This window comes from Sinohyriopsis cumingii, chromosome 5 (assembly GCF_028554795.1).
Source record: "Sinohyriopsis cumingii isolate HCF-2022 chromosome 5, ASM2855479v2, whole genome shotgun sequence".
Taxonomy (NCBI): Eukaryota; Metazoa; Mollusca; class Bivalvia; order Unionida; family Unionidae; genus Sinohyriopsis; species Sinohyriopsis cumingii.
The window spans coordinates 102,629,201-102,651,809 of NC_142965.1; the positions used below are offsets into that span (position 1 = coordinate 102,629,201).

The 22,609-nt window shown below is 35.5% G+C and overlaps 2 protein-coding genes across 2 annotated transcripts in view; one reads left to right on the plus strand and one right to left on the minus strand.

Annotated features, from left to right (window-relative positions):
• LOC149799903 (uncharacterized) overlaps positions 1–13,385 on the minus strand; it is a 174,827-nt gene extending 161,442 nt beyond the window's left edge. Inside the window, exons 1-2 of the mRNA XM_089959353.1 lie at positions 13,050–13,385; positions 12,818–12,863 (exon numbers count right to left, since the gene is read on the minus strand). Coding sequence (XP_089815479.1) covers positions 12,818–12,863; positions 13,050–13,165 — 162 coding nt within the window. The 5' untranslated portion in view covers positions 13,166–13,385. The remainder of the gene's footprint in view (positions 1–12,817; positions 12,864–13,049) is intronic.
• Positions 13,386–14,146: 761 nt separating this feature from the next.
• LOC149799904 (uncharacterized) overlaps positions 14,147–22,609 on the plus strand; it is a 148,412-nt gene continuing 139,949 nt past the window's right edge. The window contains exon 1 of the mRNA XM_089959354.1: positions 14,147–14,439. Within this exon, the coding sequence (XP_089815480.1) occupies positions 14,359–14,439 (81 nt within the window). The 5' untranslated portion in view covers positions 14,147–14,358. The remainder of the gene's footprint in view (positions 14,440–22,609) is intronic.

The following is a 22,609-nucleotide window of genomic DNA, read 5'->3' on the forward strand; positions in this document are numbered from 1 at the left end:
GGAAATGTAAGCGAAGAAAAATATGTAACCATTTAGTTGAAATGGGTCAGTTTCTTGGAATTTATCCAAAGGATCTCAGTCTCGTAAGGAAAAACATGGTCAGAGTTCGTGTTAGGTTCATCCATCAGTAAGCACAGGAAGTCCAGATTACAGCTTCTACCACCAGAGTCTGAACCAGATAACCAATATACCTATGTAATATATTACATATATACATAACCTGACAGGTGGAGATATGCTAGCTGAGTAATGCTGCCTAGACATCCACGTATCTAGTCATAAATTAACGTACGAAATTAGATATACAAATCAAGATAATCTTAATAGTACTGCATCTGATGACTTGGCTGGTAAACTACCCGTTATCAGGATAGCTGTCCGATCCCACGAGCAGGTAGTTTAGAAGCTACGCTCACTTCGAAGGAAAACCGCCTTTGAATGGAACATTGTTTCCCAGTTATCTCACGTGTTTCCCAAGACAGGTTCCCAGTCATTCAATGCAGCCTCTCTGTTTTTTTTTACACCAGACACATATCACATATCACTTCACCAACAAATCGGCCATATTACATTAGAATTATAATTTGAAATAGACTGGTCATTTTATTTCAAAAGGAGGCGTCAGTAAACCTAGAAAAATAAAATTGTACGGGACAGTCACCCAAACATTGGCTCATTCAATACTTTGAGAATTGAAGAAGCAAATTTGAGGCAAAACCCCAAAAGGTCGAGACATCAAAACTCCAAACTCGTTGTTATGATGCAATTATATCATTGTTAATGAAGTATTGCGTTTAAGGACTCACGGTACTAATTCAGTTCCCATAGTTAACCTTTGCAAACAGCGTGACATTAAGAATTCAATAACTTAAAATACCCTCACTAATGTTGAAGCAGGCATTATCTCTCACCCCCCATACTTGTGCGAAACTGACGTATCAAACGAATATATAACTCGCTTAAGTGGAAATCATTACATGCGTGTCTTGAGATAGGCTATGGAATGAATAGTAATTATGTGGGACTATAAGAACTAAAACGACTAATGTTACTCATAGCGCCACTGTAGTTATCAATGGCTTTTAACAAAATACCCTACTAATCGAAAATAAATTTACAATATGCAAGATACGACTGTTTTTTCTTGCTAACGTTTGAGTCTTGAAACCGTATCTGATATTCTTGAGCTGTAACAAGATTTCAAGATGGTCGCCGTGGCGGCCATATCGATGAAAGATCGGCACCATTTTCATTTAAGATCAGCAAGACATCACACGAAGTCTTGTTGTGAAAACCCCATGCTGACACGACTCGTCAATCAGGGGGATAGCCAAAGCAACATTTTAAAGCTTGTTGCCATGGTGACCATATTGGTTCGATATAATTTTAATTTAAAACCAACTAGACACATAAATTTCCTGGTGAAAAACTCGTGTCGATATGAGTTTGTTTTTTTTAGGAGGAGTACCGATAACGAGATTTTCAAGATGGTTACGTGTCAAACATATTGCATGTCAGACCGGAACCATTTTATGAGACCAGATGCACATTATAAGAAGTCTCTCTGTGAAAACCCAATGTCAATGCAATCATCCGTCAGAATGAGCATTGATAACAAGATTTTTAAGATGGCCGCTGTAGCGGCCATACTGGATGTTCGAGCAGCACCATTTTCATTTCGCTACGACTAGACCTTGGCTATTATATGTGTGTACAGTGTCATAGGTTATGATACATGACCAGCTGAGTTAAAAGTAGACATAAATGATGAAATTCTTGCGAACAATTATAAATACACGGTGCATTTCATTGCATCACCTCAAACACGGCTTGTTAAGGATGTAGGCCAACATATATTAATCAACATTAATACTGTACAAATCACAAACAGAAAATAAGTAGACCAATATTACACTGTACTCAAATGAGAAAAAGTTCCCCACCCCAGCCCCATGAAATGGTGTACGTTATCACATCACATTTTTTATGTTTTGTTTTATATTTGCTGGATGTTAGTTCGGCACCTTTTCATTGAAAAGCAATTGGAGGAGTAGAAATAAAAATTCTGAAATGACCACTATGGCGGCCGTATAGGATACCCGAGCTACACCATTTTCACTTAGATTCAACTACACCTTAGGGTGTAAGTGTGTGTGTGTAAAGTTCCATGTCAGTCCTTCAAGTAGTTTAACAGAAGAAGCGATAACATTTGCTAACTCGTGGAAGGGCGGATGAAGGTCAGCAAGCCAGCCAATATGTTCTACTAGTATATGACCAGTAGAACTTACAACAAAAATAGGCTTAAATGATGATACTGTTGCAAACTGTCAACACTTACGAAAATACTCTGCATTAGCGGAATCACGGCTTGTTATTGATGAAGACTACATAGTTTCCAACATTGGTATCACGCAAATCCCAAAGAGAAATGAAGTATACCAAGATTACGATGTACTTAACGGAAACCTCCCTTTACAGGATCTAGTTAAAGGTGATATCTCTCTCTCGTCTTACGTATTGAATGTTAGCCTAGTTTTAAAATAATATCACCAGAGACTATCTCAAGGGAGGTAATACGGTCGGTTTGTTTGGACGATCTAGCCCAAGGGTCTCAAACTCAAACCACCCTGGGGGCCGCATGAGGGCATTTTCGATGACCCAGGGGCAGCATCACCTTTGTTATCTCTCATGACACCTTGTGAATATAATCATTTTGCGGACCACATGATACGGCTTGGCAGGCCGCGTGTTATAGACCCCTGATCTAACCAGTCAATTTTCCCTGAAATTCGGTGGAAGTAAATTTCAAAGGAGCAGCAGGGTTTTATTTTGCTCATTAAAACCAATACAAATGTGCTAAATTAAGATTATCTCCATATTTTACACTTAATCCATACCAAACCCTGATATCCTACACAATGCAGAAGATATCAATGTTCATATTTTTTATAGTTGTGTCTCACTATTTCTGCCAGTTAGAAAGGGTGATGATTTAGTATATCTAACCAGATTACAACTTTTTTGTATTATCAGTCTCCAGCTCTAACTCTGTGATTTATCACTATAACAAATCGGGTTTTTTATCCGGTTTTAATATTCTGTTTCCTGATTAGGTTGGCAGCTGGGGAGAATTCCTGAGGAAGAGACTGACTATACCCCAGAGCATAAAAAGGGTTTTAACACTTGTATCAGACCAGGCTGCTATAACTGGGCGGGGGCGGGGGAAGGGGTTACATGGCTTACATATGTTCCATAAATAGGTATATCTACAAACAAAGCAGAACAAATGAAGTGGCATAAGAACTACAAAGAGGGTTAACTGTCATGGACAATACAAACTTGTTCTTGAGATAGATGTACGTTATGCGTGCTTATATTACTAATTACCCAGCATACAGCGTACCTAACATATATAAGCGCCGGATATGAGAACCTGCGTTGCAGAGTCAATCATCTGAAGTGCGTTCATCTGTAGATTAAAATACATAAACTAGAAAAATCCATTAGGTCAGCACTTCGTTTGATAAGGGAAGATGCCAAGGTACATCGCACTATACCTCAATTAGCTACGATGTCGTAGCCTCAACTTGATTTGTTGTGGTTGAGGCTACGAACTGATCCCATATCATGTAATGGAGCAAAAAAAATCATCACTAAAGTGAGAAAAACAAACAGTGTAGAAATCAACTACATAATTATAATCATGCTGTGAAAGAAGTTTGGCTTATTTTGAATTTATGAAGCCCGTACACGATAAAATAAATTGGCATGGTTACACTAACCTCATTCTGTCCGCCATGACAGATAACGCGAGGCTGTCACCGTTACCTCTTTTCTACGTAAAGCTTGCCAGATCATATTTGGATATTCTACGCTATATTATTATCAATCAAGTGCGAATAATCGCTTCTTGGTGGAATTTCAAAGTTGCCGATAAACCATATTTACTTTTAATGCGCAGAATTTCTGACCCAAACGGCGCCAAATGTTTACTACGATTTGTTTACATTTCCAAATAAGGCGTCAATGTCCTAATATGGCACACAAACAAACGAGGCTGAGAACGGAAGTAATCATTATTTGAAATAATATGGCAGACATCTAAACGAAAATATCGGCTAAAAAAGGTAAACGAGATTTTACAACTATTTCTACAATGATTTTCGATACTTCCTGTATTAAATAAGAGGACTACTCAATTTATTGGATTATATGCGAGGACTATGTTTAAAGTGTTATTATTAGGCTAAAAGAGCGCCGGGTGTGAATCACACCCGGCTTGCTCCATTAACACGTATATGCTCATGTTAGTACCCTGTCCACGAGGAACGAGTAAGGGTACTAATATTAGTACTATACCTCAATAAGCCACAAGTCAAACACCGAACATGAAAACCCCGAAGTTCCTCCGTGCTCTGCAAAACTTGATCAAACCTAAAACTTCACATGTTTAAATTCTACATAATAAAAGCCATGACGAGAACCGAGAATCAAAGGGCTTACATCTAATCTGCATATACGTTTTTACAATAAAGTTTTTATCTGTCTTCTAAGCAAATGGACTGGAATATATATATATATATATATATATATATATATATATATATATATATATATATATATATATATATAAGGCATATTGGACGTTCCGTACCTCTAGGAAATCTGTGGGAAGCAAATGAAAACTAGGCAAATATAGGTGTTACAATTATTCAGAGGTTCTGTTAGTTGAAATTTCAATTATTGATATCAAATGATGATCCCGATATGTGTTTTGTGAATAACTATTTAATGTGCACGGAACGATTTGGCAAAACGTATATGTTATTGCAAGTAAATTTAAGAACCATTCAAGAATCTGTTGATTTAAAACGTCTGCAAAACTCAGACTTTATCCTTCCAAAAGTTTAATCCGGTGGGACTGGTTGTTAATTAGAACCAGTGCTTAGCAAAAATTAACCACCAAACGATTTAATCAAACTGCTAATTTAATCTACATCCCATCAAAACTTTTTAGTTCAATACAAATGAGTCAAAAGTAGAAATGAAATGACAAACAAGCAGTATCCAGTCTATTTTTCAAATGTTGCATGTAGTCAACAACGATGACAAGAACACTTGTACAGAGACATTCCAAATCTGCAAGTTATCATATGGGTTTTGTTTTAGTGCAGTCCTAACGTACATTGGAACGTTATGGCGTGTAATCTGGATAGATTATGTGGTGGTTGCTCTCTTGTCATTTAACTCTTAACAGATGTACTCATAACTTGAAATGAGCAGCGATTAGTCCGTTAGTCAGTATTATGATTTGGTCTGAAAGAGGTTTTTGAAAGACCAAAGGAGCCAGCTGCTTTAGACCCCCTCCCTCTCCTTCCTGCTGAGAGAAATAACTACTGCTAACAGATAGGGAAGTATGTAATTATAAACTGCTGATGCGGCAGTCTGGATTTCCTTCTCCCTCCAGCCATCGCTAGACTGCTTCTGATTAACCCATCTGCTCAAAGTAGTTCAGAACTAGGCAATTCCCATTGAAACCAACTGCCTGGATTTATAACCCACATTCACTGTGTATATGAAGACCAGGCTCTTTTAAATAAAGTATTCAACTGTAACTGGTTGGGGGAAGAAATTGCTTTTCTGTTCAAACTGTGGAGAATCTGGTAATCTGATTTCGCAGACCACAGCATGCTGAGTTATAATATAAATACGAACATAGTTAACATGCCAGTTATGTCCGGACGTTTCTAAACATTGTCATTCTTAGCTAAAATTCTGCAGCTCAGCACCAATTTTTTTCTTCTTACTTACTCCACCTTTGGTAACATAATTAGGTCTTTCACGCATACGTACAACGGTCACGTGAATGGCCGTTAGGAATAAAGTTTGTGTGGAAAAATGACAGAGGCTTAGTGTGCCAGATTAGCATACAATTCTGTAATGGATTCAAAAAGTCCCCATCTGGTAATTCTATGCAACATGTGTTAAATTTTGCTCCATTTTGACATTTTTATATTTAATTATCGCTATACATCATATATTGTGAAATCCGATGATGTCATCAAGGTCCGTCAGGAAAGTCCTAATATGCATTTTCAGAATGATGTTAACTTTACTCTGGGGAAAAGGATTGATTAGGAAAACAATATAAGGTGCTTTAAGGTTAAGTCAAACTGCTACATTTTAAAGTAAAATACCGGTAGTGTACATCACACACCATCAATATGAAAACTTTGAAGAAAATACAATGCAATATTTTTGTGTCTAAACATGTCACATGAAAATTCCTTCTTGAAAAAATGGATCTTCGTCTGAAAATTTCTTGTTGCGTTTAACCTAAATAATGCCAGTTTGTGATATTCCATCAGTGCTTTGAAAGAACCAGACGTTGAATTTTTGGTGGTTGAAAATACGATTTGTGTGGCTACGTATATTAAATTAAGTGCATCACGAAAGTACTGGGTCAACTGCCGTAATTTGTCGTTAGGCAATACACTTTCTGGATCAACTGCAAAGCAAGAAACTTTCATTTCCCAAGGAAGCACCAACCAAAGCCACTATGCAAAACTCTTGGAAGAGACAACCGAACAAGAAATGCTGTTTTGCGTCTCTGATACATACTAACAACATATATGAATGCCTAATGAACAGAAGACTTTGACGTACTACGCCGTCAAAACAGTAACTACCCAAATGTTCATGAAAATATTTAATATAATGTGCATACAGTTAAGGCGAGTACTGTGAGCACCACAGTTACTTCACGTAAATTTGTTAAAGAACTGCCAGACGTTTTTGGTTGGTTTTATTTTTTGTTGCTGCAGTAAATATAACCGGCGCCCATTATGTCTTTAGAATTTTACTAACATGAGCTGGATCAGTATGTGTAGATTTAAGGAGACCATGATAAGTATCATGAGGATCAGAAGGAACGGGGGTGGGGAGTGTCAAAGTTCTCATTACAAGTCAAAATGTGTCCAACAGACAAGGACAAGTTAACAGTTTTACTGAGCCAGTTTTGCAATACTTGTCTAGGAAAATGAAAAGGATAAATAAAGAAAATACACAAAATCCCATTCCATCGGTTACAACCGTTGTCATCATGTTTAAACAGATGTATCATTTATTGTTGACCTCAACATAGTTAAGAGCAATCATACCCGGTACAAACAATGAGACTTGCCTAACAGACATTACGTTATCAGATATCGTAGAAAAATGCAGAAAAGGACCAACTCTGTTAAAAAAATTCATATAATTAACAAAATAAGATTACAAACAAACTTCATGTCAAAATGTTTCTTACTGAAGAAGATACAAGTCTTAACTGTTTCTTTTGTTTGTCATTTTGTATTTTCATTGTAGTTCAATACTAAAACTGAACACCAATTAATAAAAAGAAATTGCTCGACAGTACTATTTCTACAAATAAAAACTTAATTTTAAAGATAGTAATAATTTCCCATCAGAATTGGGGAATATAAAAACAAAGAAGTATAGGGATTTTTCTATACTTGGAACTTGTATTACTGAAAGAGATATTTTTTGTTTACTACACAACTGATAAAGTTAAGATTGGAGGCACAATGACGATAGAATTAGTGCCATCTTCAAATGATTGATATGTATATATAAAATATAAAATATCCTTCATTGGGCAAACCCCTTAAATAATCTTTGACTTCCCGGTTTAATTACTCTTTAAACCTTGTTTGCTTGAAAAATGTGTAGTCAGCCATCTGAATATAAGATAAAATACATTTATTAATAATCAGAGTTTGATTCCACGATTTTGGTGCGATAAACCAAAGTTATTTATTTTATACCATGGCTGATTTTCTGTGAGGTTCTTCAAACACCAAATAAGCCAGTTGGATAGTTGGATATATTAAAAAGCACCAGCTCAAAAAATAAAAAATAATAATAATAAAAAAAAAATACGCCAACTCCAACCACTTTCCTCTGGGGATCATGTTTTTGTTTAGGTTGGAACAAACTTCAAAAAAGGGTCACGAAATACTAATGCAAGATGTACGTCAGATCAAGCCAGATAAAAAGTTCCTGTCAACTAGAAGTGTTTCATAAGACGAATTCAAAAGTCAGTCTATACGGGTGATCGTGGCAGAAATTCAACAAGAAGTTCAAGACTAGTACTAATATTAGTACCCTTACTCGTACCTCGTGGACAGGGTACTAACATGAGCATATACGTGTTAATGGAGCAAGCCGGGTGTGATTCATACCCGGCGCTCTCTTAGCCTAATAATAACACTTTAAACATATTCCTTGCATATAATCCAATAAATTGAGTAGTCCTCTTATTTAATACCGGAAATATCGAAAATCATTGTAGAAACAGTTGAAAAATCTCGTTTACCTTTTTTAGCCGATATTTTCGTTTAGATCGTCCTCCATATTATTTCAAATAATGATTACTTCCGTTCTCAGCCTCGTTTGTTTGTGTGCCATATAAGGACATTGACGCCTTATTTGGAAATGTAAACAAATCTAAGTAAAAATTTGGCGCCGTTTGGGTCAGAAATTCTGCGCATTAAAAGTAAATACGGTTTATCGGCAACTTTGAAATTCACCAAGAAGCGATTATTCGCACTTGATTGATAATAATATAGCGTAGAATATCCAAAATATGGTCTGGCAAGCCTTACGTAGAAAAGGGGTCACGGCGAGAGTCTCGCGTTATCTGTCATGGCGTACAGTATAAGGTTAGAGTAACCATGCCAATTTATTTTATCGTATAAGGGCTTAATAAATTCAAAATAAGCCAAACTTCTTTCACAGCATGATTATACTTATGTAGTTGATTTCTATACTGTTTGTTTTTCTGACTTTAGTGATGATATCTTTTGCTCCATTACCTGATATGGGATGAGTTCGTAGCCTCAACCACAACAAAATCAAGTTGAGGCTACGACATTGTAGCTAGTTCAAGACCTGCTTGTCGAGTCCAAGATCAAAGAATCGATGCCTGCGGAAAAAGAGACTACGTGTATTCTCACGAACATAAACTCCATAACACGTGAAAATTTAGAATATTTCCTATCCAGCCCCTTCATCCCACTAATTTTTTTCTACATATTTGATGACTTATTCTCGGTATCGGTTGGTTTTTGTTTTTAGTAGTCTTCACTGCCATGTTGTATGTTTTTATAATGAGTCGTGGACTGCATACGTTTGCTCCAGTGATATATACGGAAATATGCAAAAACTTTGTTATGCCATTTAGAATGAACATGATAACGATTGGGTTTGGTTTGGTGTTTATGGCACAGCACTTCAAATAGTACCGGGGCCACTGGAGTAAGTGCCTTGCCCACGAACAAATTATGGTAGCCGACACAAACAGATCTGATGGAAGGATTAGAACCCACACTCTTTGGGTCGCAAGTCTGCCACGTCACTACGTCGATAAGAAACATACTGAGCGAGGGAAGAACAAAATGCACATACTTTGTGAAATACTTGGCAATCTAACGGTATAAATCTTTATAAACCAGGAAGTGTGCATGCCCATTGCGGGTGATCTACGGGATCAACCCTGATGTTTTGGGATGTACCTAAGATATGGCGAAATATTTCACGTTTAAACACCAGTACGCTTGTGGACATATGCTACTAATCAAGACAAATATTAAAATGTGGTAAAACGGAAGGTTATCAGGGTATCAAGAGCCCCAAGTGGCCGCTATGTGTTACTGAAATCTATGTAAACTATCTCCCAAACTTTATGTCATTTGATGTGACCTATTTGCCGTGATCAGATAAAAATTCTTTCCAAAGTCATGAGCAATAAATATAGACTCCAATCGTAACTGAACCTGTTCAAGAACTGTATGATATGAACCTATTTACCAAGTTTGATCGAAACAGGATGAGAAATGTTACTAAAGGTGCAGTAAGCTCAGCCATTCAGATGGAAATGACCTCATCAGTATGTGCCGGTCTCACTTATTATGGAATCTGTCTACGAACATGATGAAATGTGCTGGGTTATTTTATTTTTTTTTTTAACAAGCTGGAGGAAAATCAGATCAAATTTCTATCTCTGGATTGATAACACACTCCGTCTATTAGATACAAGAAGACATCATTAATAGGTGTAGATCTTGCTCGTGTCAAAGTTATCCAATGATGTAATACGACTTTTTAACAAGTTTGATCACAATAGGATTAAAAATAAAAATCTTAGAGTCTTGATAAAAAGCTTAACCAATCAACGCAAGATCACCTCATTAATATGCATGGATATAACTTTTAATTGTACTTATTTGAAATCTTGATGATTTTATCTTATTTACCAAGTTTTATCAAATTTGTATTAAAAATAAATGCAGTCTCAAGAGTTAAACAAGACACAGTTAATGAAATGTAAGATGATCTCATTAGCTAGCATAGTAAATAAGCTTTACTTTACAAATGTAACATTCATATACCATTCATATTAACATATGTAACATTCATTTTAACATATGTAACATTCATTTTCGCAAATGTAAAATAGTTTTATTCACTTTTTTATACCATAGCCCAAGGAGTTGAAGGCTGAGAGGATGATCAAAATTACACAATGCAGCGAAGGCTGTAGCCTTTCCGTCACTGGAGCTTTCATGACAGCGGCATGTGCGAGGGAAGGGGCAATTTGCAGTATCTCGTCGAGAATAAGCTAATAATATGAACAGTGTCTGTGAATTGTAAAGGCGACATACATAAACGGTTTGCTTGGTTTTTATTTTCTTGCAACACAGTAACCCTTTTGAATTATATATTATGCAGAGGTTAGTAAAGTGTCTTGCGTCAACAAGACCTTCGCGGTAGAAGACAATATTACTGTGTTATGTGTTTTTAGTTAGAGATTATATATATATATATATATATATATATATATATATATATATATATATATATATATATATATATATATATATATGTGTGTGTGTGTGTGTGTGTGTGTGTGTGTGTGTGTGTGTTTGTGTATGTGTATAAGATAAAATAGCAGGACATATTTAGAACTTCTCTAAACATGTTGATTCCTATCCGTGTCCAGATTCAAGAGTTTTCAATAACAGGGTTTGGTTCGAAAATGCATAAGCGACATAGAAACGAATGTAGAATTATGACACAACCTAAAGAAATTGTTTCATAAAGTGACTCGAGCAATGAGTTGTAAAAGTATTGGAGCATGTGCCGCATGTATGATTAAATATGCCAGCGCCGGATTAAACCCCGTGGAGGCCCTTAGGCAGTCGAAATCTTGGGTCCCCCATCGCAAATTATCTCCTAATACGTTTTAGCAATATTATTTTGATCCGTTGTCGCGGGGCCCCTAGGCCGGTGCCTACTCTGCCTATTTGGTAATCCGGTACTGAAATATGCCTAATGAATCATACCCCTTAAATGTTGCAACATTCTAAGAGTTGGTGAGGAGCGAAGAAGACTTTAAAAATCAACAGATTCCCTGTCGTCCTCTTCAAGAACGATAAAAAAGGAAAATTAAAAGAACATTTATATGTAACAAAAACCTTTTGTTACCTATAAAAAAAAGTTTAATTTTCCTTTTTATCGTTCTTGAAGAGATTATTTACATATTCCTATGTGTACCAGCTGACTCAAAATATTTGTCTGTTCTCATGGGGGGGGGGGGCCTGTTTTGCACTTGGGGGAAACAAACAAGCTATTTTTTCCTTGCATATTTTGAATCAAAACAGATTAATCGATACAACTTACACTTGGGTCATGGATGTTTTGCAAAGCTGAGTAACCAAATATCTTGTTTACCACTTGGTAAATTGTCGACAACGCACTTCGCCCGTTCCACTACTTCACTGTGTGTGTGTGTGCGTGCTTTCATAAACTACAACGACTGGTCCCTACAATGAGTGTACCGCTACGCCGTATATACGAAGTGCCCCAACTAATTCCTGCAGATGTCATACATTATCAAAGGAGAAAGATTTAAGAAATTAGGTACACTGTACAGATTTGGACAATGATTTAAACAATATAAAGCCGGCATTATACAGTATAATTCAAGACGGACAATTATATAATACGATTTACAGGGCTGCTCTGCTTCATTCTTATGTGCGGGAGTTTCTTCTGGCATCTGCATTTTATTACTTTGCTTTCATTTTCTGACTGATAGTGATTACAGCATCTTAAACAAAAGTATTAATAACTCCAGTAAGATTTGAAACTGAATTTAAATCATATATTTTAAGTAATTTTTAAGAATTGAGAATATTAACATGTACACCAAAAATTAATAATAAAGTTAACACAAATATAATGAATTTAAGTAAAATTAAATGCAGTCTATAATTAAAAAAATAATAAATAAACAAGTGAAAATGTCTTTGTATGTTATTTAAAAGATTACATATTTTGCGGGAAAGAGATGAAAGTATACAGCCCTATACATGCACCGTCCCATATATTTAAGCATGGTTACAAAGAAAGACGAACAGTACTCCAACCAGCGGTTGTAAAAGCAATTATTTTTCTTTAATGATTATTTTATCTTCCTAGTGAATTAAAATTAAATGAAAGCTACAGACCCAAATATCACCAAGGTCTGAAAGCTGTGGCGACGATGTTCACACTGCTTGTTGTTTTTTTAATGACATTTTAAATCGACAAACTGGAGCTTTTCTTATAACTAAAAACACATCTAAGATACATTGTGATTTAAACGTCATGTAACCAATAAACTTCTTGTACAAATTACACTTCTCAAGTAGACGGAATACACAATATATAGCATGCAACATAAATTATTCAAAAACGGCCAAGAAAAACTTACCGCTGAAGCACTGTTTATTGTTGTAATCACTAACAGAAGAAGAAGCCTGAAATACAAACAGACATTTTAATGTTGTTTTGTTTATTCTTTTTCTACCCTCGTATTTCATCCAGATCTGTTATTCATTCTAGCGCTATGTACACGAAAAATGCGGCAATGTGTACGTTTTAAAATACTTCGCGTTGATCAAGATTCTAGAAGAAAGGTAAAATAATTATTAAAATATACTTACCATGATTCCAGAGAAATGCAATTGAGAAAACCTCTAATAAACTGTGAAAACGTTGTTTGAACCGAGTCACTGCCCCGACAAGGAGATTGACTCGGGATTCTCCGACCAACAGTCATATTGGAAAGTTTGGAATGGGTCTTTCATAGAAGTTCAAAACTAAAGTTTCCGAACGGCACAAGGAACTTTTGCCGTTCCTACAGCTGAGAAAGACTCAGCAAGTCTCTTTCTTTTTCTTACTTCTCCAAACCAAGTTTTCAAATTTCATCACCACATAGAGATGGTCCTCTCCGAAGTCAGACCCAATCTCTCTCCGTCTTCAGCAGCTTCTCGAGAATAGAAACACACCGAACATATGTGCTAGGCATGGGCGGGGCTAAGCATTACGCTGTTGCCAAGTAGAGAAGGAGAATTTGCACCCGACCGAACTTAAGATCAACTTAATAATGTATCTATTATCTGTTACTTATAGATGAAACACGCTAAAAATGTCGGTTTAAATATTTGTGAAAGTGGTCATCTCCGCTCTAACATCCTACATATTTCTTGTCTGCATTACACACTCCATTAGGATGACTGAAATACTATTTTATTATCGCATGAAATTTTAATATTACTGAACAGAAAATGACTACTCATTAAATATTAATACAAACAGAAGTTGCAAAAGTTTTAGCAACTTAGTGTACAAATAGTAAAACAAAAACTTCATCAAAGGATTCCACTTCTTCTATTCAAAATTTATTACGCAAGTTGATATAGGATATAAAAATTGTATACCAGGCAAAATTCTCCCTAACGGCTACAAGGATTTTGGGGCGAAAAACCAGTTATGCTAAAGCAAATTAGCATTGATTGACAGGTTCCCTTAACCATATTGTGACCTAACAGCTTTGTGCTTCTGGTTATGAGTCCGCAAAAGAAAGATATAGAGAAGTGGTGCAAGTAATTTCTCATCCCTGTTGAGAAAGAGTGACAATATTTCTTTCTTCAGGTATATGAAGAGGCGATAAGAGTTTTAAGTGCAGTTACAATGGAATATTATCGGGATAAGTGTTTTGAATAAGTATCGAATGAGTAGTTAAAAGTAGTTCGGAAATAACTGCGGCAGCTGCGTGCGTAAGAATCTATAATGTCGAAAACGAATGACTCTGATCCCGAAAACTTTTGCAAGATGGTGGAAATACTCTGGTAGCTTGAGGATTGGAGTTTCAAATTCGGGAAGTTGGAGTATTGTGCTGAGAGCTGGATTTTATCCGGCGTGGACAGTACTGTTGTTCATGTTTTCACCTAGGTTAAAGAACTTTACAAAATGAAACCAAGGTTAAACTTATTCCAGTGCTTATTGACCGTTCTTGTGGCGAGTCTTTCCATCGACTCGGCGATTAGTGCGGTAAGTGAATTTTATGTTTTTGTTTGGTTTTTCTTTTTTTAAAAGTGTGCATGTTAAGGGGGTCAGTTTATGTCTGCTGAAAATACCTTTCGTTGTGCGTTGTTGTGACAAACTAGTTAAAACTCTCCTGGTTGTTATATTTTCACGTATGAAAATGTTTACTTGAAATTTACATTCATATGTTAGCTTTCGAAAAGTAGTTTTCAAACTTTTGCAATCCGTTGGCGGAAAACTCTTTTTCTGTTTAGGAAGAGATGTGTGACACAAACGGTAGTGTAAAAAGTGTTAGAACTTGAAGTTTGTCTTCAAAAGTATCGTATTCTTACTAGGGGACGAAATTTTACTCTCTAGCCTGTATGATAATATCTTCTACAAACAAATACATTTAGTCACATACAGCAGTAAAGAAAGATTAAATCAGTTACACTAAATCCTACATATTCCAATTTACGTCTGTTACATAATCTTAGACAGAATTTATGTATTTGAAGAAACTCCCCGGACTTACTGCCCGAGCATTCCGCTAATCCTGTTATCTGTTATGTTAACATGAGGTCAGTGTGGACAGGTGACATGTGGTCAACTGCTTTTCTCAGAACAAAGAAATTTACGTAACAAACCTGATTACTTTAGTGTGTGTGTGTGTGTGTGTGTGTGTGTGTGTGAGAGAGAGAGAGAGAGAGAGATCCATGTGACCCTAGAGATCGATATTTGCATTTATTATAATTTTAATGTAAATTCACATCAGTTTTAGAACTAACAGCAACTGTAACCTTTTTATTTTTTCTTCTTCTGTAATATTTAGTTAGTAAGAAAAAATAATTTCGCAATTAAATTGTAACGGTAATCAAGTGCAACAGTGGCGTATTGGACTGGAGGCGAGTCGTAGGGAGCAGTTATTGCATACGATCTACAGCTCTCTACGTATGCGGTAAATCAGTCTGCCTGTGTAATGAAGCGTTGTACAAATATGAGAAGTAAATACAGTCACTGATATAAAATATTCGAAATTATTCTATCGCACATTTCAATTAATTGTATATCATTCAGTATATTGTCATATATAGGAATTTAATAATTTTTAAGAAATATTTCTTTTTTTATTTGTTAATAATATAAAAACTCTTTAAGTTTTTACTGGAGATCTCGGCCCATTCCTGAATCTGACCATGACAAAGTCGACATATTCTGTCCAACCTAAGTTAATTTAGAATCCTGACTGTCTTGATTGGCCCATGCCCGAGTCGACTCATAACTAAGTCGGCCTGTTATAGATTCGGTCCGTGCAAATTTTATTTTAATTTTGATTTACTGTCAAGCTCGGCATCCGACGATGTCTGTTTTACACCACCACTTTTTGTTAGTTAACAATACATAACAAACAATGTCGGTTTGTTAAACGCAGATGTTTGTTGAAGAATTCGACAAAAGATTGCTATAAAATCAAAAAGTGAGGAAAACACTTATTTTATTTTGTAACCCTGCGTTTGAGTATAAAAAATAAAAGATTCAAAATTGATCGGAATTTGATCTTTTTTTATATACGTGTTTCATTGTATATACTGCACCCCAACCCAAAAAAGACAAAATTAAACGATCATATCAACGTTACTGACCACTGTGTCAAGTGTTCCAGAGAGTTGTAACTGCAAAGCGTCATAAACATGTTTATGATTTCTGTAACCCATGGCAGAAGACATTTTGGTACACAGATGTCGTTCGCAATAACAGCTACAATATTATTGGCTCAACGAAGACTATTTATTGTACTGAATATGTAACAAACCTATTTTAAAACTTACCTGAAATTCAGTCTTTGATCAAACAGAATTCAAGCCTTTTGTCTTTATTTTATAAATTGAATGATAACTAATTTCAGCGGTATCAATTGGTCAACGAAAAACTTTGGTAACGTTTATTAAGTATTTAAAAAATAAATTATTATGTTTTTTTATGGGCAGGTTTTAGTTTTGATTGGATTAGCACCTGCTAAAAGATTAATAAAACGGAACTAATGAATACGGTCATAAATTACATTTTTCTTTTTACTTTAGCAAGCGCGGATCCAGGAATTTCGAAACGTGGGCGCGCATTATTGTTTGGCTACAAAAATGTTACAAACAGCGTCTTTGCTGAAGTTCTCCCGGTTATTGAGGAATTTATATGAAGTTTAGAAGCAAAATTTAATTACCATATTCTTTTGACTTCAACATATTGTCCACTGTCCTATATTGTTTATCAAAACCGTGTACTACTACTAATAATAAGTACACTGTTGTCGGGCATTTCTGCGCACCTAAGTTTTCCAATATTGAAGCAAAACGCGTACCGAATTCGACCGATTGACGAAAATAAAATACTGCAATGCTTACCATTTGAAAAGAGGAAACTGTCATCAGAATATTCTGTTCAAAATAATATTAATTTTGGACGCGGCACGGGATACCATCCCCGTGTTTTCATGACTCGCGAGATGTCGGCCTATAACGCGCACAGCTTTGTAAAAGATGTAATGTTTATCCATCGGGTTATAGAAACGAAATACATTACTTTGGACTGTTTCAGTCAGCATTTCAGTCGAGTAATTAGGTCAGGTTTATAGCTAGTTTTATAAAATTCAACGTAACAATGCCAATAAATGGCAAGAGATATTAAGCAAACTAAACCGATCATGTAATTTTGTTTAGTGAAGTTCACCATTTTAGAAAAAATAAGCTATTATGTTGAAGAGAAACAACAATGAATAGGATGTAATGTGTTTACGACGTCTTGTTTATGAAGAAAAAATTACTAAAGAATTCAGAAAGAGACTATACGCCGGGGAATTTCTTGAGAATCCCATTCTAGCGGCAAGTTGACACGTTGGGTAGCAAAAGACTTTGTACATGTGGGACAACTTTTTGCAAAATTGGAAACTTGGATTAAGATGCAGATTTTTTTTAAGGTAAACGTTTCCCTCTTTTAAATAATGTGTTTATTTGTATGATCCTAAAATATACATAGTAAATAGGATTTTCTGGGTTACAGGTTCAAGAAGGTCATGGAGTGGGTCTTCATGTTGACATTTAGAAATCACATTTTCATATGCATTGCGATTCGAACTGCGGGATTTTATTGTACACGTTATGAATATCACTTTTCTTAATTATATTGCGATCTTTCTTTCTTGATACAAAATGGATTATGACCCAAAATAACACGTGTTCCAATGTTTACAGAAATGACGTATCGTTGCGCATAATTACCCGACGCGCAGAATTGGCCGACATGGTGGTAACTACTGTATCAGAAATAAATATAAATTACCACTGAGCAGTAATAATACCATGTTGCCACTGCACTATAATAATTTTAAGTAGCCACATTACTATTAATCTGTACTATTAATAATAATTAGTAGCTACTGTACTAGTAACAATAATGGGTAGCAATTTTAGACGTAATAATAATGAGTAGCTAGTGTAATAGTAAAAATACTAAGTAGGTACTGTACTAGTAATAATACTAAGTAGCCACTGTACTAGTAATAATACTAAGTAGCCACTGTACTATTAATAATACTAAGTAGCCACTGTACTATTAATAATAATTAGTAGCTACTGTACTAGTAACAATAATAAGCTAATGTACTCCAAATAATAAGTTGCCACTGTACTAGTGATAATAGTAAGTAGCCACTGTACTAGTAACAATAATGGGTAGCAATTTTAGACGTAATAATAATGAGTAGCTAGTGTAATAGTAAAAATACTAAGTAGGTACTGTACTAGTAATAATACTAAGTAGCCACTGTACTATTAATAATAGTAAGTAGCCACTGTACTATTAATAATAGTAAGTAGCCACTGTACTATTAATAATAGTAAGTAGCCACTGTACTATTAATAATAGTAAGTAGCAACTGAACTATCAACAGTAATGGGTATCAATCGTAGACGTCATAATAATAAGTAGCTACTGTAATAGTATTTAAAAAAAAAAACTAATTAGGTACTGTACTAGTAATACTACTAAGTTGCTAGTGTTCCAGTAATAATAAGTAGCTACTGTACTATACTCTGACTATACCTTCCCGTTTTTTTTTTTTTTTGTTTTTTTTTTTCTGTGCCTTCTACCGATTTTAATGGAAAACTTTAAAGTGATAAAAAGTGACAGAACTTTGTCAATTCATTCATTGACATATAATTTCTAACCTGAATGACCAGTGTCCCTAACACTGGCATTCTCTCTCTGCACCTTTTTATGTGTAACGGACTTTCCATACCAACACTGCGCTATGTTGAGTTCACTATCGGGGAGTTTAGTTCCTCAGACAACATTGTGACATAGTTTATCCTATTCGGTAACTGGCGGATAATTACGTAAATTACCATAATGTTGGGAGTTTCCAGTTCTATCCCTTTGCATCACGTACATAGACATTACTCCGCTTGTTAAATCCACGTGAAAGGCAATTTTGTGGTTGTCATTCTTTTCTTTTGCTTGCTTCGACATTGTAAATATAGGAAGCAGACGACATAGTATTTTCCTTCTATGTACATACATGTGTAACTGTGGGTACACCTTGTCGCTGAAAATGGATTTGTCAGAAACTGAAAATGACTGGTGAGCATGGTTGTCTTTTACAACGAAAATATCCGTTTGGGGTGAAACGCGCAGACGATAACGGCATTAGGGCCCCCGCTGAGCAAAATCAGGTTTTAAATTATAAATTAATAAATAAACTGATTACATTGTGTGCATCTTTTACCTCATTTGTAGTTTTCGTTTTTTTAAATCGATAGGGGGATACAAACAATAGGGTAGGTAGATTCATACTCATCTTCACTTGCCAAGGTTCCGATGTGATAACCCTATATATAGCTATGCGCAAGGCATTATGAAAAACGAGTTGCAAGCTGTAACATTAACTTCTTTGGATTTATTAGGGTCTTTACATATTTATATCCCCCCCCCCCCACTTAAATCCTAAGATATTACGCCAGGAACTGTTCAACAACTAAAATCTAAATATAACAGCCGTTAAAATTTTTGGCTTTTGGAGATCGGGAATTTGCACAAATTTAGAAAAAGGAAACATTTTTTAGAATAATATCCTAAACTAAATTAATGTAAAGGTATTAATGAATTTATACAAGTAAACAAAAAAAGTCATTTAAAAATGTATTCAAGGTTTTTCTTACGTACGGTAATTTAAGCAAATTGCCGCTGATTGTGCATTAGGATTCACATCGCGGTGACTCCAAAATATTAGGGGGCCCTGAGTGGCCGAGTGGTCTAAAGCGCTTTCCGTTACGGATCACTGCCATCTCACCTCTATCTGCGCCGGTTCGAGTCTCGGATTCAGCCAGTGTGGGTATGTGAGAAAGCTTCCCAGTAGCTTCTCGTGGGTAGGTGGTTCTTTCTGGGGTTTTCCCGGGTTCTTCCTCCACCATTAATACTGGTCACCATGTATAGCTGTGTGCTGATAAATGGCGTTAAACCCAACAACAACCAACCGACCAACCAAATAATTAGCACAATCCGGGTGAATCAAAAATGCAAAAAGCATTGTTTCAATTTCACCGACATATACCCGCCCTGTCGGCCTATTCTGCGCGTCGGGTAATTCTGCGCAACGATACATCATTTCTGTAAACAGTTTATCACGTGCTATTTTGGGTCAAAAATCCATTTTGTATCCAGAAAGAAGAATTGTACATTAATTAAGAAAAGTGATATTCATAAAGTGTACAAAAATATTCTACATTTAGACTCGAAATGCACATAAAAATGTGATTTCTAAATGGCAACGTGAAGACCCACTCCATGACCTTCTTGAAAATGTAACCCAGAAAATTCTATTTACTATGCATCTTTTGGAATCATACAAATAAATACATTATATAAAAGATGGAAATGTGTACCTTAAAACAAAACTATTTTAATCCAAGTTTACATTTTGCAAGAAGTTGTCCCACACATACAAAATCGTCTGCTACCCAACGTGTCAACTTGCCACTAGAACATAAATTCTCAACAGATTCCCTAGCGTATAGTCTGTTTCTAAATTCTGTTGTAATTTTTCCCTATCAACAAAGCGTTGTAAACACATTACATCCTATTCGTTGTTGTTTCTCTTCCACGTAATAGCTTATTTTTCATAAAATGTTGAACTTTACTAACTTTTTTAAAAGATCGGTTTAGTTTGCTTAATATCTCTTGCCATTTATTGGCATTTGTACGTTGAATTTTATAAAACTAGCTATAAACCTGACCTAATTACCGACTGAACTGCTGACAGAAACAGTCCAAAGTAATATATTTCATTTCTGTAGCAAGATGGATAAACATTACATCTTTTCAAAGCTATGCGCTGTATAGGCCGACATATCGCGAGTCAGGAAAACAGGGGGGTGGTATCCCCTGTGTCCAAAATCAATATTATTTTGAACAGAATTATCTGGTGACAATTGCATCTTTTCAGATGGTAAGCATTGCTGTATTTTATTTTTGTCAATCGCTCGAATTCGGTACGCGTTTTGCTTCAATATTGGAAACAAAATCCTTAGGTGCGCAGAAATGCCCGACAGTAGTGTATTCCTAAACACTGAGCAGCAAGTTATAAAATGAGTTTACTTAACAACACTTCGGCAAGATGGCAAAGGGTTAAGTCGTATATATAACAATGTAGGTTAGCTCTGAAAATCGCTAAAGTAGCAGTCCAGTTCGTAAGCTGATCAGTTCTATTAAAAGTACGTATCTAGTGTTTGAAAAGTTTTGAATTTGCCATATGGTGTGACAGTGTTTGTCAAAAAGTTATATAAATTTGCAGTGTAACATTTTCTCGCCTCGAGAATGACTTCACTAAGTATATCAGAACGCTGTATTATCGTGGTACTTAATGGTTTTTATCGGTACACATTAAAACTGTTTCGCTATTGCTGCTTACTAATAATTTGTAAAGTTTCTATGACTGTCCCTCTTTTTATTCCTATAAAATATATTTGTCAATCAAAGCGCGAAAATGTAAATAAAACTGCATAGGGTGGCTGACCAAGATTAACGTACCATGGGCAAACAACTCTATATTATCGCGGTGTATACCTAGCTATAGTAGCACGCGTGTTTATAATAAACATAAATTGCAACTTACCTGTGAGAAGAAATGTCTTCCCTTGCACTGGCAGAATATTTCCTCACAAAATTACGAAAGGATCCAATGATTAGATCGAACACACAAATGTTAAAGTGGAAATCCATGAATAACAACATTACAAATTAAAACCAAATATTATTTAACTTTATATGAATTTTAAATGCAGTGTGGGTCAATAAATATAAATGTATACAAAATTATTATTATTAATATTATTATTATTGAAATATTACTGATTTCAAAACTTTAACTGTTATTGTATTCTTATTTACGTACGAGAAGTATGATCATATGCAACATTTGGTCAAAGTTGGGTCCATATTGGCTACCATGAAATGAAATTCCAAGCTAAACCTTGTAAGGACATGTACGTCACCATCGGTATATGACCTATAATCATCAAACATCAGATGATACGCTGAGTTTATTTCGTAATCAAAGCGATATCATGTATAGCAAGTTCGACTGGAGTTTTGTGTATGATGATCAACGGGATTGCATGGAATTTACACAAAGGTGTTATTCATTGTTTTTCAATGTAAATTAATAAAAAATGTTGACTTTTTAGGGGAATTTGTGCTATAAGATAGTTGTGTTCTTTCTGGTTACAGCTTTACATTTGTAAACGACTGCTCGACGGCGCGTGTCCAAAATTATTCGGAAAATCCCGTTTGCCGCGATAATGTAGAGCCCTCGATAATACAGCGTTGGGGCATACTGTTACTACTTCCGTCATGATATCAGTGCATATTCCGGCATTACATAGTAAGGGAGGCAACTTGTGAAATCCAATAGATGTTGCTTGGACAAAGCACCAGTATATCTGTTCGATCCACCAAGGTGTCGATAGGGTTATCATATCAGAGCCTTGGATAGCAAAGTTGATTCAGGCTATAGTTGCTGCTTTGCTAGTAATACTGTTAAATAGCTACTGTCTGTAATATTAATACTAAGTAGCTACTGTAATAGTAATGATACTAAGTAACTAACAATAAGTACTTACCGTACTTGTAAAAATAATAAGTAGCTACT